The sequence below is a fragment of the Heptranchias perlo genome, chromosome 31 (genome assembly GCF_035084215.1).
Source record: "Heptranchias perlo isolate sHepPer1 chromosome 31, sHepPer1.hap1, whole genome shotgun sequence".
In the NCBI taxonomy this organism is placed as follows: domain Eukaryota; kingdom Metazoa; phylum Chordata; class Chondrichthyes; order Hexanchiformes; family Hexanchidae; genus Heptranchias; species Heptranchias perlo.
In genome coordinates this window covers 24,246,403-24,263,378 of record NC_090355.1, presented here as the reverse complement: position 1 = coordinate 24,263,378, position 16,976 = coordinate 24,246,403, and the positions used below count along the sequence as shown (strand labels likewise).

The 16,976-nt window shown below is 37.6% G+C and overlaps 1 protein-coding gene across 1 annotated transcript in view; it reads right to left on the bottom strand.

Annotated features, from left to right (window-relative positions):
- Nucleotides 1-3,857: 3,857 nt before the first annotated feature.
- Nucleotides 3,858-16,976, bottom strand: part of slc2a8 (solute carrier family 2 member 8) — a 29,432-nt gene continuing 16,313 nt past the window's right edge. The window contains exons 3-10 of the mRNA XM_067969749.1: nucleotides 16,379-16,585; nucleotides 12,954-13,053; nucleotides 11,647-11,858; nucleotides 10,761-10,910; nucleotides 9,448-9,556; nucleotides 8,013-8,189; nucleotides 6,702-6,847; nucleotides 3,858-5,582 (exon numbers count right to left, since the gene is read on the bottom strand). Coding sequence (XP_067825850.1) covers nucleotides 5,442-5,582; nucleotides 6,702-6,847; nucleotides 8,013-8,189; nucleotides 9,448-9,556; nucleotides 10,761-10,910; nucleotides 11,647-11,858; nucleotides 12,954-13,053; nucleotides 16,379-16,585 — 1,242 coding nt within the window. The 3' untranslated portion in view covers nucleotides 3,858-5,441. The remainder of the gene's footprint in view (nucleotides 5,583-6,701; nucleotides 6,848-8,012; nucleotides 8,190-9,447; nucleotides 9,557-10,760; nucleotides 10,911-11,646; nucleotides 11,859-12,953; nucleotides 13,054-16,378; nucleotides 16,586-16,976) is intronic.

Below are 16,976 nucleotides of genomic sequence, written 5' to 3'. Positions count from 1 at the left end.
TCCTGTTAAATCTGTTATTTAGAAAAACACTGCTGATATTATCAAGTGGCTCTACAAATACCAGTCAAACTTAAACATTCAAAGCATTATAATTTTATGGGTATTTGGATGTTTCTCATTGAGAATGATTGAAGAGATAAGATGAAATGTCTGATTCAGACAGCACTGCTGTCTGTCTACAATTTAGGCATAATTTTTATTGTCACTATGGAGTGGGAGCTGGTTTAGTACAATTTTTTTTTAAATGGGAAACAAAAAGTTTACATGCTTTTGTGGGGCACTGATGTGCATATAACTGTGGTTAGTAAAGGGAGATAAAGTAAATGACCAGAATGCTTTGTAAATATTTTCATCCTATTCAAACAGCTTGCTGTGTATAATTTTGGTAATTACAAAATGCAATGAGTTGGTCTGATTTTGCAATTTTTAAAAAATCCTGCACAAATCTATAAAAAGATGCACTGAAATATAAGGGCCAATTTTATGAGGTTCTGCTGACTGCATTGAATCTTGTTGACCAGGAGTGTGGGTTGCAAATTAGGTACAGGTACCTGATTTACAGCTGGTTGCATTTTGCAGGAAAGAAAAAAAGTTGGCTTTTTGAAGGTTGTGCTGTTGGTTTCTTGAGTGTTAAATAAGCCAACTTTTTGGCTTATTTTACTCTATCTGTATTTTTATTGTTGCATTAATTATTGCTGTTTAGGTCTAATTTTATTTTTACCCCTCAAAACTTTATATTCAAATTTGTTGTTTCTTATAACTGTATTGCTTCCAGTTGCTATTTTGCATGCAGCAACCAAGATGGGAATTCCAAGGGAACAAGAGTAGGCCATTCAGTCCCTTGAGCCTGTTGCACCATTTAATTTAGATAATAGCTGATCTGTCCCTCAACTCCATTGACCTGCTGTTGATCCATATCCCTTGATACACTTGCCTAAAAAAAACCTGTATCTCAGTCTTGTAAATTTCAATTGGCATAGCATCCAGTCTTTTGGAGGAGAGAGTTCCACATTTCCACTACCCTTTAGATAATAGTTCCCTCTAGATTAATAGTAAAAACTGACCAGTTCGACAATGAAAAAATTACTTATTTATATTTTTATGGTGGAGGTGGGAGTAACTGATGCAGTGCTAATATAGAATTAAATAATTAGTACTGAGTGTCATCATTGTTTTATGTGGTGGGGATAGTAGTCACATTTGGTGGCTTGACAAGTTCCACTTCCAAAACTTGGAAGTCTTATCACGTGGGAGAACAAAATTACCAATTGGAAGTCTACAAACTCACCTAAGAAAAGGCTCTAAAATGTTTTAAGAGCACCAATTCTACAACAAAAGGCCCATTTATTTTGCACACAGCTATGCTAGTCAGGACAGTTTGTATGGAAAACTGCAGGATGCAAAAAAAAATAAGTAGCCGGTACAATGAACTAGAATCAGTAAAAGCAGGGTGAATAGCAGAAAGACATGTTCGAGTAACGTAACAATAATATTGATAGCTGGGAAAATCTCTCAGCTGATGAACAGTGATGTACAGTGGTGGGCTTTGTATGAGCATCAACATAATCTCGAAGTGACAGCAGAAATGTGAACAGTAGTAATCTGTTGACCCAAGACAAGCTATTTGGGTCTGTGAAACATGTAGTAAAGCTTGCCTCTCTGGATTGGCCTTCAGTCATTAAAACTGATTTTTCTCTTCAATGAGTTGTTACCTTTTGAGTACAAAGGATTACCAGCATCCACTATGCTTTTAAGTTACTGTTAAAACTTAATTATGTTTTTCCATATTTATCTTTGATAACATAAAAAGTAATTTTAAAATGAGGGAGGATAATACAATTGGAAACTGGACACTTTCATTTGTACCCTGTGGCAGTATCGAGTACATCACCAGCTGGATCAGGCCACCTCATCGAGAATACCCAGGGTTTAAAAAGTTTTATGAACATAACATCAACAAACAATTTGTTTTGCATCTATGAACAGACACAACCATTTACAAAATAGCTGAATCACACCCATAAGGCAATAAACAGACTCTACTGGTAGATGATTACAACCATTTATTAGACCCTTCCTCCCCCACCCCACACCCACAATGTGGTAATGCTTATGTGGAGCACTTCTGCCAATACAGCATTCCCTCAGTACTGCACTGAAGTGCTGACTTGGATTTTATGTTCAAGTTCAGGAGTGGGATCTACAAATGCCATCAACCCTCTCTTGCAAGGTGTTCATGGATATTGTCTCCTCTTCAGATCTGATGTGGGGATATTTATCAAATATTAGAAATGAAGTGACAAGTGCTGATCTAAATGTTTAATTAGAATACTCAGTGTTGGGAGAGCCATGAGTTACTAACTACTTGTACTCTGGAGGGACTACTTCAGAAAACCGATAACTTTTTCCATGTCAGCATCTCCATAGCCAGATGCACAGGCTTAATTTGGGAGGACAAAATAGCACTGATAGAAACTGAAGTTTTGAATTTTTGTTTTGCGACTTTAGTTAGGGAAGGCTGAATAAAGGGCACCATGTGAGAATTTTTTGTTCTTGGGCTGCATAGCATCTGACTTACAGCTAGGGAACTTATTTTATTCTAATTGGAGCTGTTAACTTTATGTATCCTGGGTGATGGGACAGACAAGAAATGGAATGTCACCTTTGAGAGCTATTATACTAGGAGGGTGTAAAACAGGTGATGCTAGTTTCCTGGACCATTAGTTAACACATAACACCATGCACTAAAGGCAATTTTCAAAAGGGACTGCCTTTTCCTCAAAGGCAAAGATGATTTTAAAACCCACAAATTTTCTTGGGATGAGAGTCATCAAGGATTTTGGATTGTATCCTCTTTGAAAGTTTATATTGTACTTTTAGTATCTTGCTGATCGATGTATTCAAACTATAAATGAGTTGGATCAAGTAACTTTAGCCTGTATACACTAGTCTGGCAATGTTATTCTCTGCCTTCAAAGTGTCATGAGAATGTGGTGGGCATGATATGTATGCTGCAGTAAGCAATATACTGTGATTAGGCATTCACTTTCAAACCTGGGCAGGCTAGTTTGTTCACAAGTAACCACTTATGTAAGCTATTGAGCTGTGAACAGAAAGGTTTTGGGATAAACCTGGACTGTAAACATGACCTTGGTCATTTTCCTCAATGTATAATCTTCATTGGGCAACTTTATTTGGTCTCCATCAAAGGACTAATCCTAATAGCTTGTCACTTTACTTTCATAAGTTCTTTTTGAGGCCCCATTACCTATTCTGCTGCATGATAACAGCTGCTTGAAATCTGAAGAAAAATAATCCCTGCAGCATGGAGCATTAAATTGTTTACAGAAGATTGATAATCTGAATGGTTTACTATGCAAATTGTGAATTTTCAGATTTTATCAAAAACATTGGTAATAATGCTAATTAATAAACTTCCTAATAAGGCAAAATAAGTAACAGCCCAAAGCAAAACAAGGCCATTGAGTCCATATGTTTTTTACATTCTTTTACCTCCCCCACCCCAAATCACTTGAGCCTTATTTTAAGGATCACAAAGTTCCTTTCTCTACCTTACCCAGGGGTGGTGGGTGAATAAAGCAATGCTCTTACTGTCTCTAACTCAAGCCCCCTTATCAACAGATATCTATCCAGTTCCATCTAAAATTGACAGGAATCACCTAACTTTTGAGAGTCTATTCACATGACCATGATCCTGGGGGATGGAAAGGAGGCTTCTTCCCTAATCTCCAACCTTGAACATGTACTTTTTGTCTAACCCAAGCTTACACACTCTCCTTGGAAAGTAGGTTTAATCACTTGAGCCTTTCTACATAATTTAATAGTGGAGGTAAGGGTTATTTTGTCAAAGTATAAATTTTATTTTGCTTGTAGAATTAAAACAGTGCAAACTCATTCCAATGAAACAACTAATTTGCCAACAAGTTATTTTATATGCTTGGATCAGGTATACAATGACCTAGATTCCATTATTAGTTGAAATATACCAGTTAATCAGTTTATTACAATATCAGCAAAATTCAACATAATTTATCAAAAGTGAGCAAATATCCTATGATTCACATTTTAAAGAGCAAGGTAAACATGGAACCAACAATTTTGTTCGAGCTTATTTAGTGAGGTAGTGTGTTAAATCTGATCTTTATCGAGAGTATCTTTTATTAAAACATATTTAAAATGTAAGTTACAAGTACACAATATCTGTTAAGACATGCAAAAATATTATCTTCAGGCAACAAGGAATATATACCCCTACCAACTCTGCCTTCAATCTTAAAATAGCATGATTAAAAGTTCACTGTTAGCTGGATGCTGCATTTCTAGTTTTAATGTTTATGGGGCTGTATCCATTGGATATCAAACACAAAAGTCATAAACATAGCTTGAGATTATGCTTTCCAAATACCATACACTGCAGTGACACTTCTTTATGGTTATTTCATGTTCAATTTCATCCACTGGTCAGGAATTTTAAAGAAAAACATTTGCTACTTACGGTGAATCCCCCATTTTAATATTGTTTCTGTCCTTTTAAGTCACCCAACCAACCCTGGCACCATTCCCTAGTAAGGCAGGCAAGCAATTTGCTCTAATTTGTCTTTTAGCTGCTGCACTGCAGAATCTGCTCTGTGAATTATCTAAGACCTTGCCCTTAGAACTCTTTCCCTCTTTCCCCACAAGGGGGTGAGAATACCTAATCACTTCATTCTCTAAAAGGTAGAAATGTTTAACGTACCCCATACTGCATTCCTGTGTGTGGCAATTGCCTGCATTAAGCAGTTCCTTTTAAAATGGGCTGCAATTTGTTTGTGTTTTTAAGAATCGTGCACACAGGCGTGTAGTGTAGTGATAGCGAATCGGAAGCCCGTTTTACATCTCCTGATTTTTTTAATTTCCATTGACTTCAAATGAAAATGAAAACTGAGATGTAAAATGGGCTTCTGATTCACTATCGCCCAAAGTCAAAATTACCTGCAGTAAGTGTTTGTATATGAACTTTGCCAGTTGGAATTTGTCACCTCAGTCACCAAATCACTCATAAAAAAATTCACCTTGATATGGCCATCAACTGAATATCATGGGCAATTGTCAAAACAAATTAGAAGGTAAAAGATGGTTAAAACTTAATAAAAACATTAAATATTAATCAATGCAGTACTATAGTCACCTGGGTCCAATCTTCAGCTTCCATGTGTGCTGGTGCAGCATAGCTGCTGAGTGTCTTCTCCTTGTCCTAGTACTTCTGCCCCATATTATGCAAGGAAATGATACTGGAGGTATGATATTGACAGCTGCAATATCAGTGAGGGCCCAGGTGTAGTACTGTTTGTTTAATACTTTAAAAGCTCTGTGTATAACAATCACAGATTTACAAGACCGAACAAAAGCAGCTTTAAAAACATAATTCCATTTGTCTGCCCTTAAGCAGTTGCTTTAAAATGGGCTTCAATTTGTTCCAGTGTTTTCCCTTTTGTTTCAGGAACAAAGAAAACTGTGAAGAGGACATTCATGAAACAGAGACTTGAAAAGAGCCAGAAGGTCCCATATTGAGTAATGTTCTCCTAGAACAAAAAATAGGTTGTGACTTCGCATTAAACACACACATAGCCATGTATACATTTAAAGGAATACTCTTTATAAGATGAACAAGTACGCAATAGTGGTTTCATATTGGTCATTATCTTAAGAATAAAAATGATTATGAAGACCCTTACTGGCTGATGGAAAATTTTCTTTCCTTTCTAAATGTAGCAGAGATGTCAAACTTGAAAAAAAAGTGAGAAAATTGTTCTTTCTAGCTTTTGCATTATTATTCTATGAATTTAAATCGTCAAAAATTCAGTCACTTGACAAAGTTTAAAACATTACATGCAATCAATGTAAAGAGATAGAAATCTAACTAATCTTTTCAATTCTGAAAAAGTTTTCCTTACTGATTATCTAATATTTAAGTTTAAAAACCCTGAATCTATACAATCTGCTACATTTTCTTCAGACAAATTATTTTAATAGATGATTTCATGGATACAGACTAGAGTTTCCATTCACAATACTGAACTTTCAACAAAGGAAGAAACATAAAGCATCCTTCAGTTATCAAATTTAAGGATTTTAAACCAATGGAGATTATATATTTTAATAAGGGAACCATCTTTTACTGGAATCTAAAATGTTTGATTTGAGATTTAATTTGTCCAGAGATTAATGTGCTAAGAAACATTTTCATTTCTTTATTCAGCCATTGTGGTCTTATCCATGCCAAGTTTTCTTTCCTCTTTGCATTCCTTTTAAACATTTCTTAAACATTCCACTTTTCTTGTGCCTTCCATTTCCACTTCCCATTTTACCCAGCCTAAAACCCTTTAAAATTCTACTCTTAAAGTCCTGTCAACTGTACTGTTATTTTTGGTCTCATCTTTTAGTTACAATATCAAACTGGAACTCAAGTGTATGCCTACTTCCAGATTACGATCTAGTTTTGGTGGATTAAATACTAAATCTATCCTAGTTCTGTTTCACACCTTGTGTTAAGCAGTTATTGATTACCTGTATTGAATTATAGATACTTTCAAAATGCCTTCCAGTTATCAATTTGACCTGATATTTAAATTTCATGTTTACTGCACTAGATCCAACTTAATTTTGGAAAGTCACACAATAATAGAAAACTTAATACTTACAACAAGATCATGGAATTCCTTAGTTACCAGAAATGCAGTTGACCAGTTTGCTAGGACACATGCTCCACTTGCTAGACCTCTTGCCCTTACTGGAAATATCTCTGACATCACTAACCATGGAATAGGGCCACAGCCAAGTGCAAAACCTGAGGTGGATCATTTAGTTTCATTAATTAAAGTTATTTCTTATAAGCGTGTGTAAAAATGAAATTTGGAATTTTTGCTCTAATTCTCAATAGTTCATGTTTCAAATATACATAATTTTCTCCCTGGGATATTCACCATTTCCAGTTGATGACGTTGAGCCTGACCTTGTCAACAGCATCTGCTATTACCACCCAGAATCACCTTCCAGAAGGTGCGTAATAACTGCCCAGCATCAGTGTCACTCCATTTAAGCACCTGTCCAATGTTCAATGACTGGAAACTCAGCAGCATGGAGGTGATTGAACCTGCCTCCACCATTTTTTCACAAGTGCACTTTGCTAATACGTGGCAGCATATCGGTTCCATTTAGATTTTTGCCTTCTATACTCCTGTGTTAAGGTGATTATTTCTAGTGAATATAGTTAGGGGGAACTAAAACTTCAAATTGCCATCCACATCTGATGACAGTGGGAAAAATAGTGCTCTATTACTGATCAGGGGATGAGAATCAGGTAGATGGAAACAAGACCACCTAAGGCCAGGGTGCATTCCCTTGTCCAGTTTCAAATTCCAACTGCAAACAATGTTTTCAAAAGGACATTGAGTTGAGGCATGCAGACCGAGAAAGTTTCAGGTTTCAGCATTGGTCTGTGGTGAGTTAGGTTTGGGGTCTGCTGTAGGGGATGCTTTGATTTGCTTCAGCACAGTAAGGCAAAGTGAGGTTCAGCCAGGGTTTTGGCTCCTGCATGCCATTCAGCAATCACTACTGAAAATTGTATATGAGGACATCAGGCGAGGAAAGGATCAGGTTTGATTGTGACCTCTCCTGTAGTCAAGTAGCCTGCCACTACACATGATCAAGGCTTACAAATGAATAATGGCCACTTGGGGAGGGGATCTGAAGGTGCTTGACACATATCGGATATCCCAAAGAGTCTGTGCCTTCAGGAGCAGAGCGAAGAGGAGGGAGGTATTATTGATGTATGTTTTTTTATAAAATGGTACACCGTTCCACTAATCTTTTGAGCATTGAACTTGGGGAAACAGCTTCTTCCCTCTTCCCTCCCAACAAAAAATCTAGAACTTCTAAAAGACTTGAGTATGAGCCCAAGAATATATAGGTCCATGGAAGACAGTTTTTTTTTTCTGCAGTGTTATATTTACCTGCTATAAAGATAACCAGACAGACGAGAGGTAACCAAGTTGGAGCAGTTGTTGCCTCGGAGACTGAATTCTGAACAGTTAAAATGTCAGTTTTATGAAGAGAGGAGTTGTTGATATTTGCTTGCCAGATTCTAAAATATACCCCAAAGACTGCTGCACTGATAGACATGATAAATGCTGCAAATAAAAACACAAAACAGCAATTATCGACTGGTTGAAAGCTCACATCGGCAAGTGATTTTAAATAATCACTATAGCCCGGAATTTCCATAATCCCAATTATGCCAAAATTTGCAGCAGTTTCTGTGCTGATCTTGCACCAATATCTGGTGACTTTGGGCTGTGCTGCGCCTAGATTTTTGACACAAATCTATATCACAGCATTACTGCCATGAGCTGTTCTTTTGTATGGGGGCGGAGCTAAGTAAATGTACAGCCGAAGTTTTTGGCGGATTTATCTCTGAAACTGTGCAAACGATCGTGGAAAGTCGCATGTAGCGATGTTTGTGTAAAGCAGACGTGTGAATTTTCTAATGAAAAAAATGGCGCTACACTGTAGTTACACCGAAACCTTCAATAGCGATATTAAACAATGGGGAAAATTTAACCAGTACAGTTTGATTCTCTGCAATTACTCTACTTTTACCTCCATATGCAACATTTAAAATAGGAAATTGAGATGAACTTAGGACAGGGCTACGTGAATGGTGAACTGAAGTCTGCACTCGACCAGGAAGTCATTAAACCCAGACTGCTTGCGTGCTATTTCATGACTCGCCAACACTCCTTCCTGCAACTGCTGCATTGCCTAGGGATCCAACTCTTCCACACACATTGCTACTGTACTGGTCATGGTACTACGTCACCTATCATTTTATTGCCATCTAGTCCACATGTGGTAAGAAAAAGCAAAAACTATTAAATTAGTAACATCTACTGTGGCATGGTAGTCGGGGCACACATTGGTTTGAAATGGGCAATATATAAACAGGAAGTCTGGGACACCTAGCACTCAGCAAGAACAACATAGTAGAAGTAACAGTTCTGGTGGTTGATGCTCAGTGTTGTCTGGTAGTTTCTGGTTCTGCAATATGATTGTAGTATTCCTTCAACCAATCTCACAAATTCATGAGACCCTTAAATATAATGTATATATCACAAACATACTGGCACTGAGTTTAAGCCAGTAATAATCTTTAGGCTCTGACAACACTCATGAAGAATGCTTTGGTTAAGGGTGTTTTCAGAATACCAAGACTGCATTGTTGCTTTGAATGTCTGTTTTATCACCTATTTAAACAGCCCATAGCCTTGGAAAACACACACACTTTTTTTCAGCTCCTACAATTGTCTTGGGTTCAAAGAACAGTTTTTTAAAAAAAAATGTTCATGCACAGTTTTGAACATACTGAGGAGGCTTTACTTAGAGGCTCACCTGATAGTGCCAGGAGGAGTTTTCTCCCTGCTTTGTCCATGATTAGAGCTGCCACAGCTGTGAAAACTACCTGAACAACACCAACTATTACCGAGCCCTCACTGCTGTTCTGAAAGAGAATGGGCAAGAACAAAATGACACTTTCCATACTATGCAAAAAGAGTTTTAAAACCTAGAAGTAACTGTAAACATTGCCATTCAATCTCCAATAGTTACATTTGTTGTTTTAACTTTCATGGTCATGTACAATAGTTTTTTTAAATGGGTCGGGTGATGCTATTCCAGTCACACAACATACTCCTTTCTTTTACCTCACTCAACATCTTACTCTTGTGTTGGGATGTCTTGCCTAGTAAAAGGTACTTTACAAGAGGAGAAATTCAGATACCGAGCAAGGATTGAGAGTTAGGAAGGTGACCGAAAGCAAGGCTGGAGAGAGGGGTTGGGAGGTGGGGGGGGGAAAAAAAATGAAACTGGTTGAGAGCATGTCAGGACCAGTAATGAGGCCCTGTCAGAGCACCAATTAAATTCCAATAAAAACCTTCTTACTTTGCATTCATATTGCATTACCCAGAACCATCTTGTAACCTGGGGTATTGACAGTTTAGTCCATTATTGCTGATCATACCACTCGGTAAAATACATTTCTAAACAAAGTAGCAGCAGGTAGAACTTGAATTAAGAGGGGAAAAAAAAACTTTTATGATTACTGTTTACATATCCAAGTGAGAATTGCTTATGTGGGATATGGTAACTGACATTAAGGCTAAGGAAAAGAATCAGGTCATTGTGGAAATAGTTGTAAACAGTGCAAATGTGAAAAAAATTAAATTCCCCTCTTTAACAGAACAAGTAAAATATAAAAATGAAAATCTTGTACTTGTTGAAAAATAAGATTTAAAAAATAAAAATAACAGGTAAAATAGAAACCAAATCAGAACAAAGATTCCTCCAATGTCCTACATATTTCTAATAGATAATTTAATCATGGGTAGTCTTGGCACTCGTGCACACGTGATGTTTAGCTGTTAACCTGGCCGGTGCCTTTTAAGAGCACTACTCTAACTGGACAACTCCAGGTAACCGTAGATACTTCTAAACCAACATGGTCAATCAACAACTTGCATTTTATGTAGGGCCTTTAATGTAGAAAAATGTACTAGAGTGCTTGTAAATTTTAGGCTCCAGGGTAATGACTGGATTTTTTTTAAAAAATGGTTTGCATTTGTAACATTGTGATAGATGATTGCCAGACACAACATTTAATATAAAACGTGAACATATTGCCGATGCAATTTATGTAACTTTAATACCTCAAAATTTGCTTGATCAAAGATGGTTTCTGCATAAAACATAACTGCATTGATTCCACTTAACTGCTGAAATAGCATCAGAAATATTCCAATAAGAAAAGGCTTGTAAATTGATGGATTTTTTAGCTCTGAGAGTGCAAATTTGGTATCCTGTAAACATAACAGAAAAGACATGATCTGTTAAAGTACAATGGATCAAACAATAGCCACTACTGTTGCAGTATCTTACTCCAACATTGTTACTAAATCTGTAATTTATTAAATGGCTAAACAAACCAAGACTACGAACAACGTTCAGTTGTAATCTAAACTAATTACTATGCTAAACAAAGACTACGAACAACATTCAGCTGTAATCTAAACTAGTTACTATGATCGACTAGTTAAGCACAAGGTTATAGGTCATCTGGCTTTTCATTCAAATGTGACAAACTGCCATTTGCTACATTGTTTCATGGGGTCAACTTGATATGTTATCGTGCACCTTTTTTTTAAAAAAAGGAAAACTGTAAAAGCTTAGTTGTTTACAATAGGTACCTGTTGAGGTAGACACTTACAAAACTTCTTGGACCAAAGTTGTATAACATGTGATTACGCTGGTTATCAAACTTTCCTGTGGGACAGGGCACCTGTAAATATCGACCAGCTTGGGGAGCCCCTGTGTTAACCCCCCAAGATGGTAGTGACTACCAAAAGGAAAACTGTGTAATTATGGTAGAAAACATTAGAAGACTATGTTGTTGTTGACTAGTCAACTAAGTCAAGAAGTACAGAAATTCTGAGTGGGCAGAAACCTGATGACCTTAGGGGACCAGTTTGAATTTCAAGGGTTAATCAAAGTATGTGACCATTCACTTAAGATTCAGTTTTAGGTCACTACAATTACCTGTTCATCACAACTTGCTTCGATTTGCCTGCATTCCCATTCATAATCTACTTCAGGTCCTCTAAGCCATGCCAGGACTTGTAGTGCTTCAGCACGTTTGTTCTTACTCAGCAGGTACCTGGGAGTTTCTGGCATGAAGCACATTAATACAACCATGATAGTTGGTGGTAAAGAAGACAGCACAGCAAGCCAATACCAGGTTAAGACCATTCCTGATAAAATGAAAGCAACAAAGCATAATGTAGTTACCTTCAACCAGCAACCTAGCCAAACTGCTGCAATGCTAGTTATCCTATGATTAAACAGAATTGGAGGTTAGATCAGATCCAAAAATCCAATCTTAAAGACTACAGCCACCTAAATTGTTCTTCAGCCACTGGCTCCCATAGCCCAGGTCTCTTGCAGTTGGCAGCCAAGACAACCAGTTTTTTCCCTGGGTCTTGGTGACTGCTGCCAGTCTAGCAGTGCCTAACTGGTGACAACACATTCTAGGTATTTCTGTTTGATAAGATCACACGCATGCCCCATCTTGTACAAATTGTGCATGTTGTAATGTCACTAATTAATAGCCTCATGGTGCATTATTCTCTCTACTTGGTGGTTAATTTCAGTCACTCTGTGCATACACTTCCCCTTTATAGTAAGTTCACAGGGAGACCAATGACCCAATTTAAAAGTAGGTTCGGGAGTGCAGCTGCTCTTCAAAGAAAAGGCCCATCAGGCTCGTATTTGAGCCCAAATTGGTTCTAGCGCAAATAAGCCTTAACTCGGGTTGGTTTCATACCAGTGCCAGTTCAAATGCATCCTAGTTAAACATGCCAATCAAATCTCCTACTGCAACCATGTTCCTCCACCCATACATTCCCTCCTTATGCTGCTTATTGTCACAGTGGGATTAATCGCTAGTAATCAAGAGCAAGAATCCTGGCTGATTTCCAGATGAAGAGTTTGAATTTAGTGACTTTTTTTTGAAGAAGAGTGGCTAGACAATGAGCGCTTTCAAATTAGTACATACCAATTGAAGGTATCAAAGCAATACTGACAACAAACTGCAGGAAAAGCCACTACCACCACAACTGTCACAGCATGCTCTTTACAAGGAGATTGTAGAAAACAGAGCAAGAAGTGGCAAAGGAAAGGCCAAAGATGTAGGCTTGAAAAAGCTTTTGAAGGTGGGGAGAGAAGTAGCAAGACAGGCATGATAGGGGGAATGGCACACAATAAAGTACAAACCCCAACAGTTGCACAATAGTCTGACCTTTTAAGTTAAGGTTGATATGTTTTTAAAAGAAAAACTTCACTCATACCACCAACATATGCACCCATGATTCCGATCACTACCATCAGCTGAACACAGGATCCTAACATCCCTCGTACTTTAGGATGGGCTGTTTCAGAAATGTACACCTGGAAAAGAAAATGTCCCAAAAAACTAACTTTTGTTTTAAACTTTTCAATGAAAACATTCCTGCACATTAATTGGTAGTACAAAAAGAGTCAGAATCACATTGTTTGAGATTGGGTACAGTAAACTTAAATTGGAGAGGGGATGCACCAATTGTGTTCACATCATCCATAGTATAGGACATGTCATTCCTGTGATACATCACTATTCACTGTTGCTCTATATGGAATGTCTGGGGTTGTGACATTCCACAAGGGAGCAGTAACAAGCCAGTTTTTCAGACACTCAAAACTAGAGGTTCCTAATGTATGTCTCAACAGTACTGCATACTACAAATTTTCCTCAGTTAAGCTCACCCTCTGGTGGTTAAACAGAGTTCCTACAAACTTCACTTTGGGCCATAAAATAACATGGTGTGTTTTAAATATACTGCATAAAAGTGCTGATTTTTTTAAAGTAGTAGGCAACTCTTTGTGTCAGCTGTGGCTCAATGGGTAGCACTCTTGCCTCGGAGTCAGAAAGTTGTGGATTCAAGTCCCACTCCAGGCTGATACTCTTCTCAGGTGGACATAAAAGATCCCACGGCACTATTTCGAAGAAGAGCAGGGGAATTCTCCTGTGTCCTGGCCAACATTTATCCCTCAACCAACACCACTAAAACAGATTATCTGGTCATTATCACATCGCTGTTTGTGGGTCCTTGCTTTGCGCAAATTAGCTGCTGTATTTCCTACATTACAACAGTGACTACGCTGCAAAAAAAAACTTCATTGGCTATAAAGCGTTTTGGGACGTCCTGAAGTCGTGGAAGGTGCTGTATAAATGTAAGCCTTCCTTCTTATAGAAATCTTTAATTGAAAAGGTATTCATTTAAAGTCCAGAAAGCAGCCATTTCAAGCAAGTGGAGAAGCTGATGCATTCTGACATCAAGCAGGGGCATTCCCACAGAGCTGATCTACTGACTGGTATTGATTTCTGTGGAGTTGGTCTGTTTACACACTAAACAATGACCACATGGGCAGAGTACCAGAGAACTACTGGCATGCATGGAATTATGCCCAATGAGTCACCACCATCACAAGATGGGAGGATTTTATTACCATGTGGGGAAGTGGAGGGGGCATGGAAAGAAAATTGAAATGATGCCACTTTAGGCTTACTCCTGCACTGTACACAGGATGCCGTAATGGATGACCTTTGCCATTTTTTTTCCTATTTGCAAACTACCATAATAATTCATGCAAAGTACAATCCTTGTAGCATTTTTTTGTTCTGTAAAATAATCTGAAAGGAATTCAGTTTTGGTTTTTTGAAGAGAGCATTCTGGCACACTGGAATTTACTAGCACTTGGAGAATTTTGTATAGCATCCTCCAGCTGAATTTTGTAAGAAACCACTGACCTGTAATATGAGTGTTTAAACACTAGGATGACAATTTTGAAATGGTCAAAGGGTTGTGAAATTACTAAGATGCAGACAGTCATGGTTAATAATTGTGTAGCACTTTGACCTGCTGAACATGCAGAACTTGGTTCATCATGTAAAGAGTGGTACTAAAATGCCCATTTCCATGATTAGAATAACTTTCAAACAAACCTATACAAGTGATGGCTATTACTTTATGGATCAAGGGTGAAAGATCAATAATATTTTAATATATAAAGTAAATTACAAAACGGGTTGAAAGTCCACAACTTTAGGCAAGAAAAATAACATTCAAAATATCTTGCAGTTATCTTTGTCTGAACTCAGCAAACCAAAGACAAACTATATGTAGTTTAAGTTTCATGCTATCATTGGCCACTTTCCGTACCCAAAAGATATTTTCTATCTTTGTACGATATAATTCATAAAGTAGAGCTTTATTTACCAACCAGAGTGCAATATGTACAACAAAACATGGTTAATACCATGGCCTATTGTACTGTTGCTATATTTTGACAAGTTTGTGTTGCTGAATGCTACTTTTGAGCAACTTGGGCCAATCACCTGTGAAACCCGTAATAAAGAAAGCAGCTCTTTGGGGGTAATTTTAACCTAACCCGGCAGGATGGGGGTGGATTTGGGTTGGATGCCCATTTTTTTTCCTTTTTGAAGTCAACTGAATGTAAAATTAGGCAGGGTGTAAAACAGGCGTACTAACCAAAGCACCCCACTCCCACTGGGCAGGTTAGGTTACAATTAACCCCTTTTTGTATCTACTCAAGTCTCTCCATTAGCAATCTCACCCCCACCCCCCCTCTTTGGTCACTGTATTTGCTCCCTGGTCTATTGGCCCAGACCCACTGCTAATATGAAATAATATGGGGACACTTGAGGCTGAAATTGTAGTAAAATTGTCTACAATAAGCTAAAATTTTTTATCCCAAGGTGATGGGACAAAAAATAATCTCTTCACCTGCCACTTCTCACATCAACATAGTCATTATTTGGTCTTTTTTCCCCCCAAGAGACAGTAATTTTATTTTCACTGTTGTGCTTTCATAAAAGAAAAGATGGGTACAGAGCAGAGTAGAATAGTTAACACAGAATTCTGTTAACTGGTAAAATACAGAAGTTCATTATAGTGACTGCAATGTGTTAATTAACTTGGCCTTTTACATTGTTCTAAAATTGCTTCTTAAACTTTTGTTCAGAGCAATTATACAGATAAGTTAGAGCATATAAAAGCAAATACCTCTGTCCACTTATCAAAAGTGGAACTTTTGCAATGCACTGGCCTTTTATTTTAACCACAAATTTTACAAATGATCAATTGCTGAGCAACTGAAAGCTGTCCAGTAATTACTAAATTAGGCTAATACATCTGTCATTGTTCACCAGACATGCAGTGGGTGTCAAGAGCAAACATCACAGGAGTGATCATCCTCTTATCCCAACTGCTGATGGGAAACTGGAGTTAGCAGAGATAGAGGAAATGGGCCAGGTTCAGGGGAGATATGGAAACCATGAAAGTCATAATAGCCTTTATCTGGCACCATTCTGGAATGAAATTGTTATTGGTTATAATTTACATGCTGAGGTGTTATTGGCAGGTGTCTCTCTTTTTTTTGTATCTTTTCTGGGCTGCAGGTGACATTGTCCTCTCTTTCCCCTTTTTGATTGTGCAAAATCACCGATCAGAAAATTGTTCAGTACAGGCTTGCGTCCCAATTTTCTGATGGGTGTTTATATTTAAATATAAAGTAGAAATACTGAACTGTAGTTGAAATTTACTTTGAATTCAATTTAGTTTTAGATTTAAAGTGATCTGTTTTTGTGAATAATTCTCAGATTTATACATTATTGTAGGAACCTGCTCTAACTCATTATACACAGTGTACTTACTGGCACGACAAGTGATGTCACTCCACTGGCCAATCCAGTCAATACTCTACCACCGTAAAGCATCCAGATGTTCTGTGCTCCAATGATCATCGTAAACCCAGAGACATATGGAACAGCACACATCATCAGGCTTAGCTTTCTGCCGATTTTATCAACAATCCATCCTCCAATTATGCCACCCACGGCTGCTCCTAAAGTAACCAAGGACTACAAAGAAGATAGATAACTATGAAATTAATTTTACTTTTCATTGAAACAGACATTTCAGTTTCAATCATTCTATTTGAATTTCAGTTGGGCAGAATACCTATCAATACATACAATCAAAAGTGGTATAAATCTTAGTGTAAAAGCCCAAAGTTCCGCACTAGACTTCAATGTTTCAAAGCTGTCTAACTTGGAGCGTGGCTAGTACGATGCCGCAAAGGCTGGCTGACAGAGGAAGTGGTAAACTTAAACCCACCAGTTGCACATGGAACAGTATTCAGTTCCTGAGTGACAGAAAAATATCAATTGAAAATAAGAATTTAAATTCACCATTTGTCATAGAGATTTTTGCTTATTAAGGGTATCGAGGGATATGGAGAAAACTTGGGCA